This window comes from Schistocerca gregaria, chromosome 2 (genome assembly GCF_023897955.1).
Source record: "Schistocerca gregaria isolate iqSchGreg1 chromosome 2, iqSchGreg1.2, whole genome shotgun sequence".
In the NCBI taxonomy this organism is placed as follows: Eukaryota; Metazoa; Arthropoda; class Insecta; order Orthoptera; family Acrididae; genus Schistocerca; species Schistocerca gregaria.
This window is the reverse complement of record NC_064921.1, coordinates 695279391-695304908: the sequence shown is the minus strand read 5'-3', so window position 1 is coordinate 695304908 and position 25518 is coordinate 695279391. Positions and strand designations below refer to the sequence as shown.

General features: G+C 45.4%; 2 protein-coding genes across 2 annotated transcripts in view; both read right to left on the bottom strand.

Annotated features, from left to right (window-relative positions):
* The window catches only part of LOC126335938 (SUMO-interacting motif-containing protein 1-like), an 84987-nt gene that overhangs the window by 4643 nt on the left and 54826 nt on the right, over positions 1-25518 (bottom strand). The window contains exon 3 of the mRNA XM_049999414.1: positions 1575-2546. Within this exon, the coding sequence (XP_049855371.1) occupies positions 1575-2546 (972 nt within the window). The remainder of the gene's footprint in view (positions 1-1574; positions 2547-25518) is intronic.
* The window catches only part of LOC126334783 (agrin-like), a 1978886-nt gene that overhangs the window by 1907236 nt on the left and 46132 nt on the right, over positions 1-25518 (bottom strand). The gene's annotated exons all lie outside the window — the stretch shown is intronic.

Below are 25518 nucleotides of genomic sequence, written 5' to 3'. Positions count from 1 at the left end.
GGAGTTAAGACGGTAGCTATCGCAAGTCTTTCACAAAGAAGTCTTTGGATAAAAAGTTAATTTTCCGTGTCAAAATCGGATCAAATTCCAAGCTTTCATTCAAGCTATGTCATTGTCATCAGGAGTTCAGTATGACCGACGTGAAACTGGCGAGGCCGCAGCTTTTATTTCTAGAGGACGCGATCAGGTTAGCTGGAGTACGTTGTGGTAACATGACGAAGATGGCACATGCTGGCGTAAAGTAAGATGTCTTCCTCGTTTCTCTTCCTTTTCTGTTGTATACTTTCATCACTTGCTAGGTGCATACACGGAGTCCCTATTTTTAAAAACCACTTAGCAAATATGGGAAAAAATGAACATTGAAATTGTGATTACTAGGCAAGTAGCTGTTTCAGTATGGGGCGAAATGCAGATGCGCTTTGTACTCTTACAATGGCATTGGTTTATTGCAGAACAGTGTGCGCCAGTATGGAGAACAATGCACATGCCGGCAAAGTTGATATTAAGCTAAATCAAGCAATGAGTGTAACTAGAGGCATATTATTTAAAATTGCTCAGCCATCAACTAGAAGAAAAGCAGCAGCTGCGACAGTGTTCCAGAAGTTTACTATTTTTAGAACTCACCTCTGTATAACCAGCCACAGACTTACAGCCAGCCGATTTAAATCCAGAAAACCCATCTGGCCTCGCAAGATGCGGCACCTTTATATGATTTCTGCCATGAGTTTCCTATAGAGAATTCTCATCATATTACTGACCCTACCAACAGTGCGAATGAATTTCATCGTCTCAGGAAATTATGGACAGCTCTGACTCGACTCTGTAGAGGATAAAGAGGATGTTGGGTCTGCTCTCGGGTGCATTAGGTGTTACCGCCTCTTGTCATATGAGGATACCTCCGCCATTGTCAAATATGTTAGCCTTGCAGTCGAGGTGTTACGGCGTGGGGAGCCACAATGATGTATTGCCAGACAGACCTCACATCTTTGAAAACGGTACATTCGCCGGTCAACGTTGTTGTGACCCTGTACTTCTTCTCCATGAGCATCTTTTCAGGCTTCATTCTGTCCTAATTTTTATGGATGACAAAGCGCAATCGCATCGAAGAGCGCGAGTGGATGAGCTCATCGAACGAAAAGACTTTTTCCGAATGGAGTGGCCTCCCCCCTTCTTAAATTCCATCCAGAACGTCTAGGACATGTTATGGAGACATGATACAGAACGTCCACACGCTCCAACAACCGTCTAACAGTTGTCAACAGCACTGGTGGTGGAATGTAACAGTCTACCACAAGAAATCTTAGCAAACTTGTGGCAAAGAAGACCACGTTGCAGACCATGCACTGCCTCTATGGTAATTTCGCACCCCAGTAAGAACCATTTCCAGCCTTTTGTAAGGTCCAAACGATCAGTATCAATCGCAGTGATTCCACTGTAATTGTTCTCTGTGAGCAAATGTGTTATTTCATATCGTTTCATAGCGTATATCTTTCAGTACTTTCTGTACTATAATGTAGAAGTTCTTTCTTTGTTAGACCCAATTCCACTCGAGCTACGGACTTGTGGCGACACACCACGACCTGCCGGCGACACACCACGACCTGCCGGCGACACACCACGACCTGCCGGCGACACACCACGACCTGCCGGCGACACACCACGACCTGCCGGCGAGACACCACGACCTGCCGGCGAGACACCACGACCTGCCGGCGAGACACCACGACCTGCCGGCGACACACCACGACCTGCCGGCGAGACACCACGACCTGCCGGCGAGACACCACGACCTGCCGGCGAGACACCACGACCTGCCGGCGAGACACCACGACCTGCCGGCGAGACACCACGACCTGCCGGCGAGACACCACGACCTGCCGGCGAGACACCACGACCTGCCGGCGAGACACCACGACCTGCCGGCGAGACACCACGACCTGCCGGCGAGACACCACGACCTGCCGGCGAGACACCACGACCTGCCGGCGAGACACCACGACCTGCCGGCGAGACACCACGACCTGCCGGCGAGACATCACGACCTGCCGGCGAGACACCACGACCTGCCGGCGAGACACCACGACCTGCCGGCGAGACACCACGACCTGCCGGCGAGACACCACGACCTGCCAGCGAGACACCACGACCTGCCAGCGAGACACCACGACCTGCCAGCGACACACCACGACCTGCCAGCGACACACCACGACCTGCCAGCGACACACCACGACCTGCCAGCGACACACCACGACCTGCCAGCGACACACCACGACCTGCCAGCGACACACCACGACCTGCCAGCGACACACCACGACCTGCCAGCGACACACCACGACCTGCCAGCGACACACCACGACCTGCCAGCGACACACCACGACCTGCCAGCGACACACCACGACCTGCCAGCGACACACCACGACCTGCCAGCGACACCCCACGACCTGCCAGCGACACCCCACGACCTGCCAGCGACACACCACGACCTGCCAGCGACACACCACGACCTGCCAGCGACACACCACGACCTGCCAGCGACACACCACGACCTGCCAGCGACACACCACGACTTCCCAGTGGCACATTGTAATAAACTTACTTTCATCCTAAGGTTTTCCACATCTCTGTATCCGTGAGCACATGGATTAATTGGTACCAAGTGATTATAAACTCTCAGGCAAAATAACGACAGACCATGAAGGAATTATCCGAAAGGGATGGCAATCGAGGGAATGATGTACATCTACAAAGGAAGAAATGTCAGTAAGACTTTGGTCCATCTCTACGACTTGTGCAAGCAATTATTCAGCTTGGCATTAATTGATAGAGTTTTTGGATGTAATCCTGAGGGATGTTGTGTCACTTTCTCTCCGACTGGCGCCATAGAATGTCGAAATTCCGAGATGGTTGTAGGGTCCTGACCATAATGCTCCAAACGTTTTAAACTGGGGAAAGATCAAGCTACGTTACTGGCCGAAGTCAGGTTTGGCAACACAAAGTAAGCTGAGGATGGATATCCGTGATGGCCAGAAAAACGGAGCTACAATATCGTAGACGTGCCATTGTGATGTAACGATGCCGCGGATGAGAACCAAAGGAACCCTGGTATGAAAAGGAATGCCAGACCATAAGTCCAGGTTGTCGGGTAATACGGCGGAAGAGAGTAAGGTTGGCATTCGACCACTATTCAGGGCTTCCCCAGACACGTCTCTCGGTTCTAGGCTCTCAGTGCGGAACCGCGTGACTGCTACGGTCGCAGGTTCGAATCCTGCCTCAGGCATGGATGTGTGTGATGTCCTTAGGTTAGTTAGGTGTAAGTAGTTCTAAGTTCTAGGGTACTGACGACCATAGATGTTAAGTTCCATAGTGCTCAGAGCCATTTGAACCAGACACGTCTCCACCTGGAATCCGGTTGACTCCAGTATGACCGTTTTCAGTAATGAGTCCCTCTTGGAACTGATCCCCGGTGACAAGCGCAGACGTGACCGGAGACTCCATGGAAAGCGGTGGAATACCAACCTGACTGTCGACCGCCATACTGACTAACCACTGGTAGTGATGGTCTGGGGCGCCATTTCTTTTCACAGCAGGACCCCTTTGGTTGTCATCAGTGGCACCCATTCAGCACAGCCGTACGTTACGTTATTCTACGCCCCACTTTGTTGCCTTTCATTCCAAGCGGTAAGCGATCCTGGGCTTGCATTTCGGCAAAGATAATGCCGGTCCGCACTCGGTGAGGGCTTCTGCTGCGCGTCTTTGTGCAAACCCTACGTTGGCCAGAAATGTTCATGGCTCATTACGCAACCATCCAGGGATTTTGACGATCTATTACGCCTATTGGACAAAATTTCGAATGATATCTCCGAGGAAGAATCCACTAACTATCAGTCAACGCCAAGGCGTATTACTGCTCGTGTATCACAGATGGAAAATGAGTGACTGACTTGCTGAATTTGTTACACTTGCTCTCTTTAAATGTTCATCCAGTTGTTCTAAAATTGTGTACATTTGTTTATCTGTTCGTGTCAATCACATCTCCCGATGTCTGTCGTTGAGGGCTGCATAAAATTGCAGAACGCTAGATCATCATAGGCACGTTCTAATGAACGTGGAGTAAGCTGAGAAGAACAGTAGTTCCACTCTCTGCCACCAGGTGAACATAGGGCGCTGTAAGTAGTCAGAACTTGGTGTAAGCCCAGAAAGATGGAGTAACGATGAATCATAGGTTTACGGCGGTTCTGGCATGTCTATTAGTATATGGTCACAAGTTTGCAACTTGTTTCCAGTACAGCCTCCCTACTCGGCAACGTACTGTACCTGTAACACGATATGGTTGGTAGTTGATTGGAGCATATGCAGCTAATCAGGGCGATGTGACGTCGTATGCTATCCTACAGATCAGGAAGGGTCCGGGTACTTCCCTGATACACACGATTTTTCAGATATCCCCACAGCAAGAAGTCTCATGGATTTAGGTTGGGGAATCTGGAAGGCCATACATCTTCAAATTATCTAGATACGATGTGGTCGTTACCAAGGTTTTCTCGTAGGACATCTGGCAAGTTAGATGTGGTGTAGTCCCATCATGTGTGAAAATAATGGTGTGGACACGGTTAAAGTTTTGCAAAACTGTTCTCACTTGTTCAAAAAGAAAGTCCTTAAACGTGCAGATTTCTGTACACCTATCAAGCTCACGACGTGTCATCCCCTTGAAGAAAAACAGACTGTGCACGGAACAGCTTGCGAAACCGCATCACCCAGTCACATAAGCTGAATGCAGTGGATGTTACTGCACAACATTTAGTGGTGTAGAACTCCATATGCGACAATTCTGTGCAGTCACGACACTGTGTAGAGGAAACTGTGCCTCGTCCAAAGAATATTCTCCGGCCACATGCCATCCATTTCCATGCGTGCCAAAAAACTAAGGGCAAAGTTACGGTGTTGAGGCCTATCTTGGACCTTCACTTGGTGCTCATTCTGAATATTGTAGGGATACCAGTGAAAATACGCCGCAAAATCATTTGAACTGTTGACCAAGGGGGAAACAGTTCTGGTAACACAGTTCAAGCACTGGTTGCGGAATTTGAGGTGCGTGCTGCACGCTCGGCTAAGGGTATAGAAGCTTCATCGACGACTGCCATGGTAATGAGCCGCCTCCCTCTCCCAGCTGCACCACCTAACTAAACGGTTTCTTCAAATTTTTTCCTCACATTCCTCAGCCAACTTATTGACATGTGTCTTCTCCGCAGCTGTTTCTGTAGGTGATACTCCCGCACTCCACCATTGTCGTAACTGCCGTTTTCATAAAACGACTTGACCAGCAGTGTACGGCCTGTCTTCTCAACAGGCAAAGCAGTGCATTCCGTACAGAAATCATCAACCTTCTTAACACTTTACACCAACAGTCACTTCATAAAAGAAATCAACACACGTCGCCGAACGACGAACAGCATACTGACGTGAAAACAGGGAACATTTCAGGTTCTAACTACTTACAGAATATTTTCACGTGGTGGCAGAAAGAGGAAGTATTTTTTTTTTTTCGAATACTCCACAAGCGCACCAATTAATGCACACACCTACAGTGTTTGAGTGTCCTGCGATTTCTCAAGATCGCACTGCAGCTCTCGGAACACTGTCAGTTTAATTACAACCACCCAGTACATTAATCACTGTTAAACCGAAACACTCCTTATATTCCGTGCATAGCAATATTTCAAGTGTTGGTCGATATAAACGTGTTCCATAACGGTAACATGCTTATATTCTGACATCCTTCATTCGAAGGATGATACCATGCCAGTGTCTTCTAGATCACTCCAATTAAACGCTTCTAATTCATACAACGTATTTCACGAAACAAGAGCTCTTCTTTTCTTCATTACTATAGGCTAAATTTAATAACCTTGATTTTAAATTAAAACGAGCATAAGAACTTATACTTTACGCGATAAACCCTTTAGAAGATTATAACAGACTTCTAGAGGATGTCTGCTTTGAGCCACGTACCCACGAGAAGAATGGATGTTCTACTGCTACGACAGATCAAACAGTATATCAGCATGAACTGTTAAATATTACACATGAAAATGAGAGAAGGCAACTCACATGTACCTCCTACAGTGAACTCTGCACGCGTTACCTATGTTGTCGCTGAAGTAAACAAAATATAAACGTTTGTTACCCTGTAAAGCGTTAATGAACTTAAACGTAATTTGGGAGAAAACATCAATAAAAAGTCATCAATAATAATGGGAGAAATACAAACTACCTAGTTGCAGGGCAATCAAGGAGATTACTATTAATACAGCAGGTAACTGCAATTCGATCTCCCCCATGAACCACGGACCTTGGCGTTGGTGGGAAGGCTTGCGTTCCTCAACGATACAGATAGCCGTACCGTAGTTGCAACCACAACGGAGGCGTATCTGTTGAGAGGCCAGGCAAACGTGTGGTTCCCGAAGAGGGGCAGCAGCCTTTCCAGTAGTTCCAGGGGCAACAGTTTGGATGATTGACTGATCTGGCCTTGTAACACTAACCAAAACAGCCTTGCTGTGCTGGTACTGCGAACGGCTGAAAGCAAGGGGAAACTAAAGCCGTAATTTTTCCCGAGGGCATGCAGCTTTACTGAATGATTAAATGATGTGGCGTCCTCTTGGGTAAAATATTCCGGAGGTAAAATAGTCCCCCATTCGGATCTCCGGGCGGGAATTACTCAGGAGGACGTTGTTATCAGGAGAAAGAAAACTGGCGTTCTACGGATCGGAGCGTGGAATGTCAGATCCCTTAATCGGGCAGGTAGGTTAGAAAATTTAAAAAGGGAAATGGATAGGTATAGTGGGAATTAGTAAAGTTCAGTGCCACGAGGAACAAGAATTCTGGTCAGGTAAATACAGGGTTATAAATAAAAACGCAAATAGGGGTAATGCAGGTGTAGGTTCAATAATAAATAAAAAATTGGAGTGCGGGTAAGCTACTACAAACAGCATAGAGAACGCATTATTGTGGCCAAGATAGACACGAAGCCCACGCCTACTACTGTAGTAAAAGTTTATATGCCAACTACCTCTGCAAATGATGAAGAAATTGATGTATGAGGAGATAAAAGAAATTATTCAAATAGTGAAGGGAGACGAAAATTTAATACTCATGGGTGACTGGAATTCAAGCGTAGGAAAAGGGAGAGAAGGAAACGTAGTAGGTGAATATGGATTGGGGCTAAGAAATGAAAGAGGAAGCCGTCTGGCAGAATTTTGCGCAGAGCGTAACTTAATCATAGCTAACACTTGGTTTAAGAATAATGAAAGAAGGTTGTATACATGGAAGAACCCTGGAGATACTAAAAGGTATCAGATAGATTATATAATGGTAAGACAGAGATTTAGGAACCAGGTTTTGAATTGTAGGACATTTCCAGGGGCAGATGTGGACTCTGACCATAATCTATTGGTTATGAACTGTAGATTAAAACTGAAGAAACTGCAAAAAGGTGGGAATTTAAAGAGATGGGACCTGGATAAACTGACAGAACCAGACGTTGTACAGAGTTTCAGGGAGAGCATAAGGTAAAAAGTGACAGGAATGAGGGATAGAAATACAGTAGAAGAAGAGTGGGTAACTTTGAGGGATGAAATAGTGAAGGCAGCAGAGGATCAAATAGGTAAAAGGACGAAGGCTAGTAGAAACCCTTGGGTAACAGAAGAAATATTGAATATAATTGATGAAATGAGAAATTATAAAAACGCAGTGAATGAAGCAGGCAAAAAGGAATACAAACGTCTCAAAAATGAGATCGACAGGAAGTGCAAAATGGCTAAGCAGGGATGGCTAGAGGACAAATGTAAGGATGCAGAGTCTTATCTCACTAGGGCTAAGACAGGTACTGCATATAGGAAAATTAAAGAGACCTTTAGAGAAAGGAGAATCACTTGCATGAATATCAAGAGCTTTGATTGAAAACCAGTTCTAAGCAAAGAAGGGAAAGCAGAAAGGTGGTAGGAGTATATAGAGGGACTATACAAGGCGATGTACTTGACGACAATATTATGGAAATGGAAAAGGATGGAGATGAAGATGAAATGGGAGATATGATACTGCGTGAAAAGTTTGACAGAGCACTGAAAGACCTGAGTCAAAACAAGGCCCCCGGAGTAGACAACAGTCCATTAGAACTACTGACAGCCTTGGGAGAGCCAGTCCTGACAAAACTCTACCATCTGGTGAGCAAGAAGCCGACCTCGGGGAAGACCAGTTTGGATTCCGTAGAAATGTTGGAACACGTGACGCAATACTGACCCTATGACTTATCTTAAAAGCTAGATTAAGGAAGGGCAAACCTACGTTTCTAGCATTTGTAAACTTAGAGAAAGCTTTTGACAATGTTGACTGGAATACACTCTTTCAAATTCTGAAGGTGACAGGGGTAAAATAAAGGGAGCGAAAGGCTATTTACAATTTGTACAGAAACCAGATGGCAGTTATTAGAGTCGAGGGACATGAAAGGGAGGCAGTGATTGGGAAGGGAGTGAGACAGGGTTGTAGTCTCTCCCCGATGTTATTCAATCTGTATATTGAGCAAGCAGTAAAGGAAACAAAAAAAAATTGGAGTAGGTGTTAAAATCGATGGAGAAGAAATAAAAATTTTGAGGTTCGCCAATGACATTGTAATTCTGTCAGAGACAGCAAAGGACTTGGAAGAGCAGTTGAACGGAATGGACAGTGCCACGAAAGGAGGATAATGGAATGTAGTCGAATTAAGTCTGGTGATGCTGAGAGAATTAGATTAGGAAATGAGACACTTAAAGTAGTATAGGAGTTTTGCTATTTGGGGAGCAAAATAACTGATGATGGTCGAAGTAGAGAGGATATAAAAAGTAGACTGGCAATGGGAAAGAAAGTGACTCTGAAGAAGAAAAATTTGTGAACATCGAGTGTAGATTTAAGTGTCAGGACGTCGATGCTGAAAGTATTTGTCTGGAGTGTAGCCATGTATGGAAGTGAAACATGGACGATAAATAGTTTAGACAAGAAGAGTATAGAAGCTTTCGAAATGTGGTGCTACAGAAGAATGCTGAAGATTAGATGGGTAGACCACATAAGTAATGAGGAGGTATTGAATACACTCCTGAAAATTGAAATAAGAACACCGTGAATTCATTGTCCCAGGAAGGGGAAACTTTATTGACACATTCCTGGGGTCAGATACATCACATAATCACACTGACAGAACCACAGGTACATAGATACAGGCAACAGAGCATGCACAATGTCGGCACTAGTACAGTGTATATCCACCTTTCGCAGCAATGCAGGCTGCTATTCTCCCATGGAGACGATCGTAGAGATGCTGGATGTAGTCCTGTGGAACGGCTTGCCATGCCATTTCCACCTGGCGCCTTAGTTGGACCAGCGTTCGTGCTGGACAAGCAGACCGCGTGAGACGACGCTTCATCCAGTCCCAAACATGCTCAATGGGAGACAGATCCGGAGATCTTGCTGGCCAGGGTAGTTGACTTACACCTTCTAGAGCACGTTGGGTGGCACGGCATACATGCGGATGTGCATTGTCCTGTTAGAACAGCAAGTTCTCTTGCCGGTCTAGGAATGGTAGAACGATGCGTTCTATGACGGTTTGGATGTACCATGCACTATTCACTGTCCCCTCGACGATCACCAGAGGTGTGCGGCCAGTGTAGGAGATCGCTCCCCACACCATGATGCCGGGTGTTGGCCCTGTGTGTCTCGGTCGTATGCAGTCCTGATTGTGGCGCTCACCTGCACGACGCCAAACACGCATACGACCATCATTGGCACCAAGGCAGAAGCGACTCTCGTCTCTGAAGACGACACGTCTCCATTCGTCCCTCCATTCACGCCTGTCGCGACACCACTGGAGGCGGGCTGCACGATGTTGGGGCGTGAGCGGAAGACGGCCTATCGGTGTGCGGGACCGTAGCCCAGCTTCATGGAGACGGTTGCGAATGGTCCTCGCCGATACGCCAGGAGCAACAGTGTCCCTAATTTGCTGGGAAGTGGCGGTGCGGTCCCCTACGGCACTGCGTAGGATCCTACGTTCTTGGCGTGTATTCGTGAGTCGCTGCGGTCCGGTCCCAGGTCGACGGGGACGTGCACCTTCCGCCGACCACTGGCGACAACATCGATGTACTGTGGAGACCTCACGCCCCACGTGTTGAGCAATTCGGCGGTACGTCCGTCCCGGCCTCCCGCATGCCCACTATACGCCCTCGCTCAAAGTCCGTCAACTGCACATACGGTTCACGTCCACGCTGTCTCGGCATGCTACCAGTGGTAAAGACTGCGATGGAGCTCCGTATGCCACGGCAAACTGGCTGACACTGGTGGCGGCGGTGCACAAATGCTGCGCAGCTAGCGCCATTCGACGGCCAACACCGCGGTTCCTGATGTGTCCGCTGTGCCGTGCGTGTGATCATTGCTTGTACAGCCCTCCCGCAGTGTCCGGAGCAATTATGTTGGGTCTGACACACCGGTGTCAATGTGTTCTTTTTTCCATTTCCAGGAGTGTAGAATTGGGGAGAAGAGGAGCTTGTGGCACAACTTGACTAGAAGAAGGGATCGTTTGGTAGGACATGTTCTGAGACATCGAGGGATCACCAGTTTAGTATTGGAGGGCAGCGTGGAGGGTAAAAGTCTTAGAGGGAGACCAAGAGAAGAATACACTAAGCAGATTCAGAAGGATGTAGGCTGCAGGCTGCAGTAGGTACTGGGAGATGAAGAATCTTGCACGGGATAGAGTAGCATGGAGAGCTGCATCAAACCAGTTCTCAGGGCTGAGGACCACAACAACAACTGCAGTTCGTTCTCCTATTTCGTCCAATAGATGTAAATAGTATCCGTTGTGGTTTCGTTAGGTGACTTAGGGGACAAGTGTAACACTAGAAATCTGAAGGTCTTGATTTCATCCAAAGTCGGTCACAAGATCTTTTTTGTGTGACCTCTTTCAGGTCTGGAAGCGATATGTTACGTGGAAAATATCAAGTCTCTCTGTGGTTCGGAGTTCTAGTTAAACTCTGACCCCATGAAGGTAGCTGGACACGTCAGTTCAAAGGTCGGAGAAAGGAAAGATCAGGTGTCTTAGTTCTGCCAGTACTTCCTCAGTGTAAAATTCAAAAGCTATTTAATCCAAGGCAAACTTAATTTCTTACATGCAAACGCTAAATATGCTTCTGCAAGATTATTACGTTACAGTAACTTCTACTCTAGACCGCTAGTCTGGATATTTTTTGTTGGTTTTCGTACCTCTCAAACTGGTAACATTCATCCGTCGTTCATTAGTCGATCTAGTAAAACGAAGTGGATGTACGCTTAACTGCGTCGCTGCTCCGCTTGTACCGTTAAACTAAACGACGCAACAAACACGGTTCTGAAGACGAATAAATGGTTCAAACGGCTCTGAGCACTATGGGACTTAACTGCTGTGGTCATCAGTCCCCTAGAACTTAGAACTACTTAAACCTAAGTAACCTAAGGACATCACACACATCCATGCCCGAGGCAGGATACGAACCTGCGACCGTAGCAGTCTAACGGTTCCGGACTGCGCGCCTAGAACCGCGAGACTTCTGAAGGCGAACAGAACATGTTACATCTCTGTGCTACCACAGGTATTATTGCCGATTATCTACTCCATTAAGGGGTACTGAATGCCAAGTGAATGCAATTTTCGTCTGATCTAGGACATTACACTATTGTTTGGGTTTGACAGTGTAAAAATACTGTTGCTTAGGCTTACTGTTTGATGAAACTCGTTGATTGTTCAGTATTTGTGGTTGTATCAACTCTTACACTTCCGATTATTTCTATACCACTTAGAGCTACTAAGCACTGTCGCCGTCATGGAGACACTGTGTTTGTCACTCGGTCTTCTTGTCCTCCAATGAAATGTTTTCGGCACATGATGCTACTGCGGTCAGACTGTCTGGCTCGTCAAACTAAACTGAATTTTTTCTTCTTTGTACATTGTGTTAACTCAATCATTTTACTTGTTAATTCGATGCCAGACATTTCATGTATTTTGTGTTCACGTTTACCCACTATATTCCCATAGTATATGGTTCCTATAGAACTCCGCCCATTGTAGAAGGATACTTCTGGCTCAGAAACGAGCCGTTAGGGCAATAAGTGGGGTAAGTTCGTGAGCCTCTTGTCGACCCATGTTCACGAGTCTGGGTATTTTGACATTAGCCTCTCAATATATGTATATATTCCTTACTGTCATTTCTTGTTAACAATATCAGCTAATACCCAAGAATAAGCAGCTTTTACTCAGTTAACACTCCGCAGAAATCAAATCTGCATTTGGATCGCACTTCCTTAACTCTTGTGCAGAAAGGTGTGCAGTATACTGCTGAATCCATTTTCAATAAGCTACCACATGAATTCAAAATTCTTAGCAGTAATCCAAGCGCTTTCACATCGAAACTGAAGAGTTTCCTCATGGGTCAGTCCTCCTATTTTGTCGAGGAGTTCCTTGAAAAATTAAGTTTATTCTTGCTGTATTGTTAATCAAAGTTTTGAACATGGCTGCGTGGTCAGCGACCGTTTACAAAGTCGATTGCATTTACTTAAACTTATGGCTTGACTATTTTCGGGTTCATAAACATTTTATTTTGATTTGTAATTACTTTTACGTTGTAGTTTCATATACTGATACGTTGCATTACCTTGGAGATTTGCTCCTGAATTTGGTCCTAGAGAACTTGAAGTATAAATAATATAAAAATAAGAGACAACAACGACTTCGTGCTCACAGAGCGCGCTATGTAAACGTAATTTACTAAAAAGGAAAGAGCGTCGACTCAGTTCACAAAATGCAGCAGCAGCAGCTAAGCGGATATTGACGTGGTCACGGTGTAAACCACGTATTTAAATTATTCAGAGATGAATCTCGTATCTGATAATGTGGACGGCACTTCATATCATAATGACCGAGTAAAAAATTATTTCATGTTTTGTGGATTATGTTTGCACTGATCTGGAGTATTTTACTTCATGTCTTAAGCTGTAATTCCATCATACATCGAGTGGTGGTGGTGGTGGTGGTGTTAAGTCATGCCTGTGATTTACAGCATTTAATCCGCTTCTGAGAAAATGAAAGCAATATCAAAACAATGTCCATCCACTCCTTCACTGATTAACCTATTTTATATGTTGCCTGGTACAATAGCTCTTAACGTATTGTAAACGACATTCACTGTCTAGCATAACTAGCACTGTAAGCTAAGTTTCATTCATCAGAGAACATAACTAGAAGTATGCACACAATTACGCATTACGGAAGCCGAGAAATGCTTTGTTCCCCACTTAGCATGCAGAGGAATTCACGGAAAGGCTATTTGTAGCGTACTCTCTCAGTGGTTCGGCAAATATTCCAAATCAGACATTATTCAAGCTAATGGAACTTCCAAGAGAGAAACAGCAGAGTTATCCATTAGGATCGGTTACTGGGAACGCGCTCCGTCAGCACTTCAGCTTAGTCCTAGAGAAGTGCTCAACACTATTCTCTACGACCTCTCCACTACGTATTTACACTGACCGAAACAGTGACACACACACACAGTAAACCATAAAAACAGTAAGTAATCCAGCAACAACCTCTATGGAAATAACTTCACAAACATTGCAGCATTAATACTGTTCATCTCGAATACCAGAAAATGAATCAACAGATCAATAGGCATACCATTATACAGAAATAATTAGTAAGCAATTAAGGAAATGATGAAACAGAACAAATAGTTCTCAAATATTCTAGTAAGATATCTTATTCAGTGCTATTGTAATAATGGTATTGCCCACTGTGGACGAGCGGTTCTAGACGCTTCAGTCCGGAACCGCGCTGCTGCTACGGTCGCAGGTTCCAATCCAGCAGCCACCGGCATGGATCTGTGTGATGTCCTTAGGTTAGTTAGCTTTAAGTAGTTCTAAGTCTAGGGGACTGATGACCTCAGATGTTAAGTCCCATAGTGCTTAGAGCCATTTCAAGCCATTTTGAATAATGATATTCTGTTGACAGATTTGATCGCTAACACGCCAGAGGCACTAGTTGCACAGTTAAAGTAACGATGCAAATTCACAACCAGTCACCTATACGCCTCACGTCACTAAAAATTAAACAAAATTTAGCGGCCGGCCGGAGTGGCCGTGCGGTTCTAGGCGCTACAGTCTGGAGCCGAGCGACCGCTACGGTCGCAGTTTCGAATCCTGCCTCGGGCATGGATGTGTGTGATGTCCTTAGGTTAGTTAGGTTTAATTAGTTCTAGGTTCTAGGCGACTGAAGACCTCAGAAGTTAAGTCGCATAGTGCTCAGAGCCATCTGAACAAAATTTAGCACAAGGAGAGGCCTGCGGTGTTTTATGGCAGTACATTATGGTTTAGTTAACAGGTCATATGGTCGAGATATTTTTAATGACGTTCCGGTGAGAGATTTACATTTGCAGTTATTTATGAACTCTAAGAAAATGGCTCTCATTCTGCATTTCTGTTGCAAGTGAAGTTGTTATTTGCAGTAACAAATACTGAGGTAAATATTTACTTCAAATTACTTTAGACTTATTTCTTTTGACACATGCACGTTAGTGATCGGCGTCCCTTTATTCATATTAATGTACCAGGAAAGACAATTTATAGAAGTATCTACTTTAAATCCGCACTTGCAGTTCGGCCTTTGTAATCGAAGATAACTATTCACCATCTAGAATATACACATTACAAACGTAGCAGCTGTGTGTATAAGCTCTGTCAGTACGGACTGCTGAAACTGCCGATTACACGTAAGCAAACTGCACTACCATGTCTGTCACTCGACTGCCATAAATCCACGATATCTACACCGAAACACAGCAGACGCCTGATGCAGCTACTGTGGACAGAAATCACAGATACAGTATGCAATAGGCAGTCTGGAACTATAGCCCGGCTTTTTATGTAATTACGTTTCTCCCTTAGCTCATAAGCACGCGAAATGTGTAAATTCTAAGCAACTATGTTACCAGAGTTGATGTATCTCATTCTACAGTTGCATATTTTTTACATGTTTCACAACAGTAACGTGTTCTTTTTTCATATTTTACTTTCATACTACATAAGATTACATATTGTTGCTTTTCATCCTCCTCCATATTTCCCCGCACCCGCAGCAGCCAATTCCATTAGACGAATATCCGAATCAAACCTACCACAAAAGTTGAACACAGGAAAAATCATATTATAGTGCAATGAAGCGTGATTAATTGCACACTGAGTTGGATTATGAAGGACGTGCCTCAGCGTAATTTTCGAAGATTTGGAATTTCAGTTCTCAAAAGCAAAGCTGATAAAACGACAAACTGTGTAGAGCACGGCTCTTCATCTACCAAATAGCTGTTCCTAAGAGCTCAGGATTGTTTGTGTTCCTGATCATCACAATTATCGCACAAATTAAGATTCTCGGTTACTATGAATGACACTTTCACTATTGAAGGATCGACTGTTCTACGTCCAATGCATAATAAGCAGATGGGAAGCCATAAGAAGTTCCAATTTCTGCTACACACACATAATGATGCGCTAACGAACAACAAATCAGTACAGTCGTATAAGCAGTAAATGTTACTTGTGCATATACGGAAGGCTCCAAACTCCACGAATGATTTTTTTCCCATTACATGTGCTCTGCAGGGGTTTCTGCAAACGTTACATCGTACAATCGTAAAGTGCATGAATACAGCACGTTTATACAAAACTTTTGCAGTCAACAGATACCTGATAAAATGACATTAAAGATAACTGTCTCGATTTAGATTTTTGTTACCAAGAAGCTGTGAAAAGTGCATGACGCTACATAATTAAACACAGCATATGAACATCCAACGACGAAACAACTGATCTAAGTGGACATTTCACAGCAATCTCAGAGTTCGCAAACTATAAGGAGAACAACCCTCAGTTACTGATTTCCTGCGAAGTTCAATCATTCAACACTAGCATGATTTGCTGATGACAGTCATACAGTACTACGGCTAAAGGGAATTCAGCCGGCCGATGTGGCCGAACCGTTCTAAGCGCTTCAGTCTGGAACTGCGCGACCACTACGGTCGCAGGCTCTAATCCTGCCTCGGGTATGGATGTGTGTCGTGTAGTTAGGTTTAAGTAGTTGTAAGTTCTTGGGGACTGATGACCACAGATTTTAAGTCCCATAGTGCTTACAGCCATTTGAACCATTTGAGGGAATTCAAGAAGAAAAAGTTGTTACGTATCCAGATGCTGCAACCTACATGCTGAGGACGGCAAGTTCGTTACAGCAAAACAGATCACGATGCCAATGGGCAGGACGCTCGAGGGCAGAGGACAGAAACTCACCTATGTGATGGATTGTTGCACGCCTTAGACCTCCGAGTATTCAGTCATTTAGACTAACCGTCCAGATAATTCGATTCCATGCTTCAATCGACTAATACATGCTGTTTCGATTTATTAGCTTTTCCACCACGCTCTTTATTTGATAATTGACTGCCAAAACGATGCATTAAAAGCCATTTAATCTTATTCAAACTGAATTTTCTGTGGATATACAGACTCAGCAACGGCAGACCTTCTGGGCTGCAGAAGGATTTGTTTTAGGGCTCAAAACCAACTAGCGTCATATGCGCCCTTGTCAGAACCATAGAACTCGCAGACGAAAAACGAGTTAAAAGCGACTACACATTAAGCCCAATCTAAGGAAGGAAAGGGAGCTAAAAACAGCATCTTTCAGATGGATCCATTAAATACGTCTCAGAGACAAAGGAGGTCCTAAACTAAATATTAAATATTCTTCGCCATATTGCTACGACAGATAAAAAGTAAAACGTCGACGACAGCTCGCGCGTCATTCGTCAAAACAGCCAACAACACAGAGGGCAAACATAAATGAGAAAGTATGTGATTAAAAAGGGACATTCCGTCAGGAAACGGCGAACCAATAAAGGTTGAGGCAATGAGCACAAAGCGATGGGTAAAAATGCAGTGCCCAATACGCAGCCTAGCTAGAATGATCTCCTCTCGGCAAGAGGGCTGAGAGGATGTGGGCCAAGACGCTGGGAGAGGTTTCATTCCTCGGAGCTTGTTCCCATGAAGAGAAGACCAGTAGTGATGACAAAACGAGACCACTTGCTGAGAGACGGCAACAACGAAATTATTGGAGGGAATAGAAGAACTAGCGGGATGAGGTACGAGGACTGCAGGCTGGGCAGCAGCGTCAGCGGCCTCGTTTCCCGTCAAACCTATGTGTCTAGGGACCCACATAAAAATTAGAGTGGCTCCATGAAGAGTAAGGAAGTAGAAGTATTACTGGACCCGTTGCACTGAGGGATTTACAATGTGATAGAGGCTCTGAAGGTCATTGAGAGAGTCGGATTAGATCACACAATTTAAAAGCCTGTGTCACCGGATGAACTGCGTGGCCTGGAACAGGGCGAAGAGCTCCACTGTAAATACTGAGCAGTGTCCTGAAAGCCGACATAGAAAATCATCGGTGCCAATGACGAAGACATACCCGACACCACGGTCAATCCGAGATCCATCAGTGTACGCGAAGGTACTATCGCGAAGTTCCGTGCGAAGATCGAGAAACTTACAGCGGGTCCGGATTAGTGTACTTAGGAAACGAATGAAGTCCAACGTGAACATAGGCCGCCGCACAAGCCGAGGTGGTGAAGGGTTCACACCCACCGGAAAAGTGGGAGGCAGCATGAAGTTAAGCTGCCAGACCAATAGCCGCGAACACCAGGTGTTTAACAGAGGAAGACTGCACTGCAGTTGCTTCTCTAGATTGTCGCACAGATGACAAAATGGTAGATATCGAAATAGACGACAGAGGGATAGAGAAACAATTAAAATCGCTCAAAAGAGGAAAGGCCGCTGGACCTGATGGGACACAAGTTCGATTTTTCACAAAGTACGGGAACTAACTAGCCCCCCTTCTTGTAGCGGTGTACCTTAGGTCTCTAGAAGAGCGTAGCGTTCCAAAGGATTGGAAAAGGGCACAGGTCATCCCCGTTTTCAAGAAGGGACGTCGAACAGATGTGCAGAACTATAGACCTATTTCTCTAACGTCGATCAGTTTTAGAATTTTGGAACACGTATTATGTTCGAGTATAATGACTTTTCTGGAGACTAGAAATCTACTCTGTAGGAATCAGCATGGGTTTCGAAAGGGACGGTCGTGTGAAACCCAGCTCTCGCTATTCGTCCACGAGACTCAGAGGGCCATAGACACGGGTTCACAGGTAGATGCAGTGTTTCTTGACTTCCGCAAGGCGTTCGATACAGTTCCCCACAGTCGTTTGATGAACAAAGTAAGAGCATATGGACTATTAGACCAATTGTGTGATTCGATTGAAGAATTCTTAGATAACAGAACGCAGCATGTCATTCTCAATGGAGAGAAGCCTTCCGAAGTAAGAGTGATTTCAGGTGTGCCGCAGCGGAGTGTCTTAGGACCGTTGCTATACACATAAATGACCTTGTGGATGACATCGGAAGTTCACTGAGGCTTTTTGCAGATGTTGCTGTGGTGTATCGAGAGGTTGTAACAATGGAAAATTGTGCTGAAATGCAGGAGGATCTGCAGCGAATTGACGCATGGTGCAGGGAATGGCAATTCAGTCCCAATGTAGAGAAGTGTAATGTGCTGAGAATACATAGAAAGATAGATCCCTTATCATTTAGGTACAAAGTAGCAGGTCAGCAGCTAGAAGCAGTTGATTCCATAAATTATCTGGGAGTACGCATTAGGAGTGATTTAAAATGGAATGATCATATGAAGTTGATCGTCGGTAAAGCAGATGCCAGACAGATTCATTGGAAGAATCCTAAGGAAATGCAATCCGAAAACAAAGGAAGTAGGTTACCGTACGCCTGTTCGTCCACTGCTTTAATACTGCTCAGCAGTGTGGGATCCGTACCAGATAGGGTTGATAGAAGAGATAGAGAGGATCCAACGGATAGCAGCGCGCTTCGTTACAGGATCATTTAGAAATCGCGAAAGCGTTACGGAAATGATAGAAAAACTCCAGTGGAAAACTCTGCAGGAGTGACGCTCAGTAGCTCGGTACGGGCTTTTGTTAAAGTTTCGAGAACATACCTTCACCAAAGGGTCAAGCATTATATTGCTCGCTCCTACGTATATCTCGCGAAGAGACCATGAGGATAAAATCAGAGAGATTAGAGCCCACACAGAAGCATACTGACAATCCTTCTTTCCACGAACAATACGATAATGGAATAGAAGGGAGAACCGATAGAGGTACTCAGGGTACCCTCTGCCACACACTGTCAGGTGGCTTGCGGAGTATGGATGTAGATGTAGAGGCAAGAGAGAAGAGGGACACGCCCTCTGGCGTTCAAAGGAATCATTGAAGAAGGAGATATGGGATGGGTGGCCAGTCATAGCAGACAAACGGCATGCTTATCTGCCGAGGAGAGAATCACGTCAGTATGACAGTGGCAATTCGGCGGCTTCTGAATACACTCAATTGGGCTAGTGTGAAAGGCGCCAGTGGCCAAATGGAAGTCACGATGGTGGATTGTATTGAGACGGAGTTAACATGGACGCACGTGCAGACGCTTAAACGAAACACCCACAGTCTGGTTTGGAATGGACGAGGGACCAGTACATATGGAGGAGGGTGGTCCGATCCGCTCGGCAGGAAATACTGCTGAGGACATGTAGGGCATTAGGCAGCCAGGTAAGGCACGTGCAAAGACCGAAAAAGTTTCCTATCGAACATGAGCAGCAGGAATTTCGTAGTTTCAATGAATGGAAGAGCAACAGACCCAAATGTAAAGCGGTGGATGAAGCCAATTGCGCCGCTAGAAATTCATACAAACAGTTTTTTCAGTGGGAAAGCGAAAGCAATTGTCGATGTTCCACGACTAAAGACCCATCGAGACATTGCTGAAGACGCCGCTCAAAGAGACAAGTCTGTGGAGAACTGCAATAGATGGCAAAATCGTCAACGAAAAGGGAGTCGAAGATGCCCAGCGAGAGACAGGTCATAATAGGATTAATGGCGATAGCAAAGAGGACGACGATCAGGACGGACCCCTGAGGCACACCGTTTTCCAAAGTAAAGGTGTCTGACAAGACATACCTTAAAATATCAGTCTTTTAAAATTTCTGAAGAAAACGGTGCATGCGGCCTCAGAAGCCCCACCTCTGGAGAGCACCGAGGATACCAGAACTCCAGCAGGTGTCGTAGGCTTTCTTCAAATCAGAAATCACGTCCATAGTCTGGTATTTCCACGGAAAGCCATTCATGACATGGGTTGACGAAGTGACAAGATGGTCAACTTCAGAACGGCGGACTCTAAATTCACATTGAGCAGTGGCTGGTGCGAGACTCGAGCCGCCATGCCAGCCCGGTATGAATCATACATTCCATCAACTTGTATTCACAGCTGGTGAGAGGAATGGGGCGGTAGCTAGAAGAAAGGTGTTTGGTCTTACCGGTTTAGGTTTGGGTATGACAGTGGCTTCACGCCAGCGTTTCAGAAAAGTGCCCAATTGCGACTATATGTATGAAGGAGAAAGTGCTTCCCCGTAAGAGAAAGGTTCTGCAACAAGTCTCCGCGTGCGAATTGCGTCGCGGCACGCCTCAATCACCGAGAGACCGGGACACGGTGCGGTAAAGAGGAATTGCGAGGAATGGAAGGTTCTGCGGCGGTAAAGATAACGTTTACAAGATATTCTACCTAGTCATCACAACAAGGGGAAATGTTGTTCGTCCATGGTTGCCAGAGAGGAGTGAAGCCTCCAGTCGGCCTTAGAAAGCGGCCATTTTGCTGTGCACGTAGGTGGGGTAAGGGCCAACAAAACTATAGCACACAGGAAATGGTCGCTCGAATACGTGTCAGAAAAAGTGACCATTCTAGACCACAGACAAGGTGACAGTACGTAAGAAAAGTCCAAATGCGAATGGGTGTACGTGGAGTCAAAGGAAGGTGGGTGCTCCCGTGTTAAGAAAAATTAGGTTAAGTTCATTAAGAAGGTAAGCCAAGAGGGCACCTCTCTGACAGTTTCTGGTAGAACCCCAAAGGGGATGGTACACATTAAAGTCACGGAGCAGCAGAAATGTGTAAGGAAGTAGCCCAATAAGCTGGAGGATGTCTACCCTGGTGACACCGATTTACAGACGGATGTAAACGGTACAAATGGAAAAGATGATTTGAGGAAGGAAAAGTCGGACTGCAACAGTTTGTCGCTGGGTAGTCAGGAAGATACTTTGACTGTGAATGTCATCTTGGATGAGCAGCATGACTGCCCCATGATACGGAATATCGTCCTCGGGGAAGGTCAAAGTGGACCGAAAAGAACTGCGAGCGGTCAAAGCGGTCGTGCGGACGCAATTTTGTTTCCTGGAGGCAGAGAACAAGTGGACGCTGTGATTCCAAGGGAGCCACAATTCCTCTGTTGTATCTAAGGCCACGAACGTTCCATTGTAGGAGAGTCATGACGAGTAAAGGAGAGAAAGGAAAAAAATGAAGGGGTATCACCTCAGCGGCTGCCGAGTGCCAGCCTTCGAGACTCGATGCTACAGGGCGCAGAGACTGAACAATCCTGATCTATGAGATCTACACAGGCGTCAGCATTCTCCCTCTGTCGGTCTGCAGAATCTGAGGCAGGAGAATTGTTGGTGGTGAAAATCGGCGACATGGAGGTTGGCCGGGTGTGGGTATCACGAGGAGACACCGTTGAAGATGAGGAAAGAGAAGACCGTTTTCCTTGGTTAGATTTCTTTGAGCCTTTGCGTGTGGCAGATGTTTGTAAAAAGTCTTCGCAGGAGTATCCCTTCTGTTCTTTCCGGTCTGCTCGTTGCCTAGCAGGTGACTTAGCCCTGTGAGTGGAAAGTCTGGTGGCTTGTTGCACAGCTGGAGGAGGAAGAGGAGGAGGAGACGGGTATGCTACCGAGACATTGGGCGTTGTTACAACCGCGGTGCTGAATTTGAGGTCGCATGTCTCCGTGGCTTTGTCCTTCATGGAGCCAAATGTAGCAACAACAGTTCTGTAATTGTCGAATGATAAAATTCAGGGTTTATGACTAACCAACAACTTGCGTGCGACAGGGTAAGGCGCTTTTTCCTTTACATGGATCTCCTGGACCGCCTACTCACCGAGAAGCCTGCCTGGGCGCCATTGCAACTGATACAGTGGGGAGAAGGTGGCAGACAATCGCCAGGTGTCAACAGGACATTCGAGTGTGGTTGTAATGATGTTGGTAGCAGAACATCAGGTTTGGAATGTACGGTTGGACTGTGATAACTTCATAGCCTGCTTCGATCTTTCCTTGTAAACGGACTCTCAATGAATTTTGATAAGACACAGTACACACACTTCCGTACAGTAAATGGTATGACGCCATTAATAAATATAGACCTTAATCAGAAGCATATAGCGAAGGTAGAATATTCCAAATTTTTAGGTGGGTCCATTGATGAGAGATTAAATTGGAAGAAATACATTGATGATCTGCTGAAATGTTTGAGTTCAGCTACTTATGCACTAAGGGTCATTGCAAATATTGGTGATAAACATCTTAGTAAATTAGCTTACTACGCCTATTTTCACTCATTGCTTGCATATGGCATCATATTTTGGGGTAATTCATCACTGAGGAATAAAGTATTTATTGCACAAAAGAGTGCACCCAGTATCATCCTGCAGACATTTATTTAAGGGTCTAGGGATATTCACAGTAGCTTCTCAGTATATATACTTTCTTATGAAATTTGTTATTAACAACCAAACCCAATTCAAAAGTAATAGCAGTGTGCAAAACTACAATACTAGGAGAAAGGATGATCTTCACTATTCAAGAATAAATCTAACTTTGGCACAGAAAGGGGTGAATTATACTGCCACTAAAGTCTTTGGTCACTTAGCAAATAGTATCAAATGTCTGACAGATAATCAACAAGTATTTAAGAAGAAGTTAAAAGAATTTCTGAATGACAACTCCTTCTACTCCATAGAGGAAATTTTAGATATAAATTGAGAAAAAAAGAAAAAAACCAAACAAAAAATTATAAAACAAAATTAAAAAACAACAAAAAAGTAAAAATTTTTTATATTAACTTAATTATGTTGTTAAATTAACTTAATTATGTCATGTATTGGAAAATTTGACTCGTTCCACATCATTACGAAATATCGTATCCATGATCTATGGAACTAGTATTAATCTAATCTGATGAAAGCACTAGTGTAGCAAATGTGAGAGGAAGAGTGCGAATGAGCACTATGGATGTATGTACCTTTTTCATCGCCTGATCGGAGAGGTACATTTAGATTTCTGTCTTGGTCAGACCATCGGGTAGCTTAGTGTACATAACACCAAGTGAAGAATTCAGCATTCTATTGGCCTCGACACGAACAGGGTAGTCGTGGAGGAGTGAAGCTGCAAGCAGTTGATGTGCTTGAGAATCAGAAGTAGTCTCCAAACGTGAAGTGCCATTGCATAAACGAGAGCAGGATTTCATATTGCCAGCAACTGCGTCAACGCCTTACCGAATAATAAATGGCTTTGCCTTAGCAAAGGACTGACCATCTACAGTATGTAATACGACTAGGAACCATGGTGCATCTCGGAGAATCTATGAATCGTTAGCCTCATTCCGTTTACGTTTATTAGACATAGGCCGCGAAGAAGATTATTAGCTCACTGCCAGAAAATTCCCCATGATTGCCAGCGTCTCCGGTGACGCGCTCCTTACAACTGGAGGACTCCCCTCACAGGGGGATGCCCCCGCCTTAGGTGATTATTCACAGCTCAGGTCACACATCCCGACCACCAGACAGAGGGACCACGTGGCAATTTTGGAAGGTAACAGCTCTGCAATCATCCCTCCCTGCGCCTGCTGTCACAGTCACCTTCCACACGTCAGAAGAGTGGGCCGGCCTTCAGGGACACACAGGGAGCAACAAGAGGAAGAGGAACCTCTAGTGCCTAAGCCGAGGAAGGAAACAGAGAAAGAAGTAAAGGAACGAAAAACAATGGAGAGACTGCTGTGATGTCGGCTGGTGAAAACGCTGAACATATTCCCAAAAAATCCCATTCATGTTCCCAAAAGGACGGGGAAAAGGAATAGCAGGAGGATAGTCATGCAATACGGGAGAGAAAAGATACTGCAAATGCTGGGGCCCCATGGAAGCCAAGCTGTAACCCGCCAAAGAGCGGCGAACCAACCTGGGAACGGGAGTGGTAGGGGTTGCAAAAGATGAATATAGCGTCATCGTTCTACACATTGTATTCCCATGGTGAATGTGGTCTCACCATTGTCAGCTATATAGCACAGAGAAAGCATTTTACGTATCCCTATGTTTCATAAAAGCGAATCGTGCTTCACCAATAGAAGATAGCCTTCCATCTCAGATGCCGGGCGGAAGTTGTATCAACTTTAGATGTCAGGAGGATCCCGCCTATATCGAAAGAAACGTTGCCAACATGCGAAAGGGAATCTGCGAATTTTGTCTGTGCAGTACCTTCCTCATCCATTCCTTGCTTCCGTCGTTTAACTGACAGTGCCTTGTTTATCTGCCTGATGTACGTAAGATTTTCCGTGAATTCCGCTCTCAGAAGCCTAAATCCTTAGGCAGACACATATAATCGGAAACTGTGGGCGCTCTCGCTCTCGCACGCAGCGCATCTCCTCACATGCCAGTGATGAAAAAAATGTCTGTCACAAAATTTCGTCTGGCAAGTATATGGGTTAGCATGCAGGAGATCGATGGTTCGATCCTGACTTGATACATGTGTTTTTTATATGGTAAATGTTGTCCAGGTAGTGGCCTATTGATCCGTCAACAGTGATTGCAGCGGGTCCTCCAGAAAACAATTGCACTTACATACTGCAACAGTAGAAATGGAAGACTGGTCGGTTTTGAAAGAAGCCGTTTCCAAACCAGTGTGGCAGGCGCATGGCATACACAAACAATGAATTTGTGGGTATGCTTCTGGTCCTTCGTGCATCTGATAACTGGGCTGCTGTTGCCGTTCCTGAGTATGCTGCTCGATATCCTCGTTGACGCCATGCAGATAAAAATGTGTTACGTCGTCTGGGGCTGCGCCTTCAGTAGTCAGGTTCCCGCCTTCCACCATCACGTGGAAGAGGTCGTCCACGGACTCGCCTTACTCCAGCTACCGAGGAAGCTACTCTGGAGGTCATACACCAAGAACCTCAGCGAAGCACACGTAGCGTAACAAGGCAGCTGCACGAGCATGGGCTGCACTCATATCATTATGCTTTCATGCAACACCTGCATTCTGCAGATCGCCATCGGTGGATGCAATTCTGTGAATACTTCCGACAACAACAGGAAGCCAACGATGACATTGTGATCACCGTAATATGATCGTATGAAGCAGCATACATTAGTGAGGGTGTCTCCAATATGTACAACGCCCACTAGTGGTGTAAGGTCAACCCTCACGTTACCCGCGACCGTGGATATCAAATTCGCGT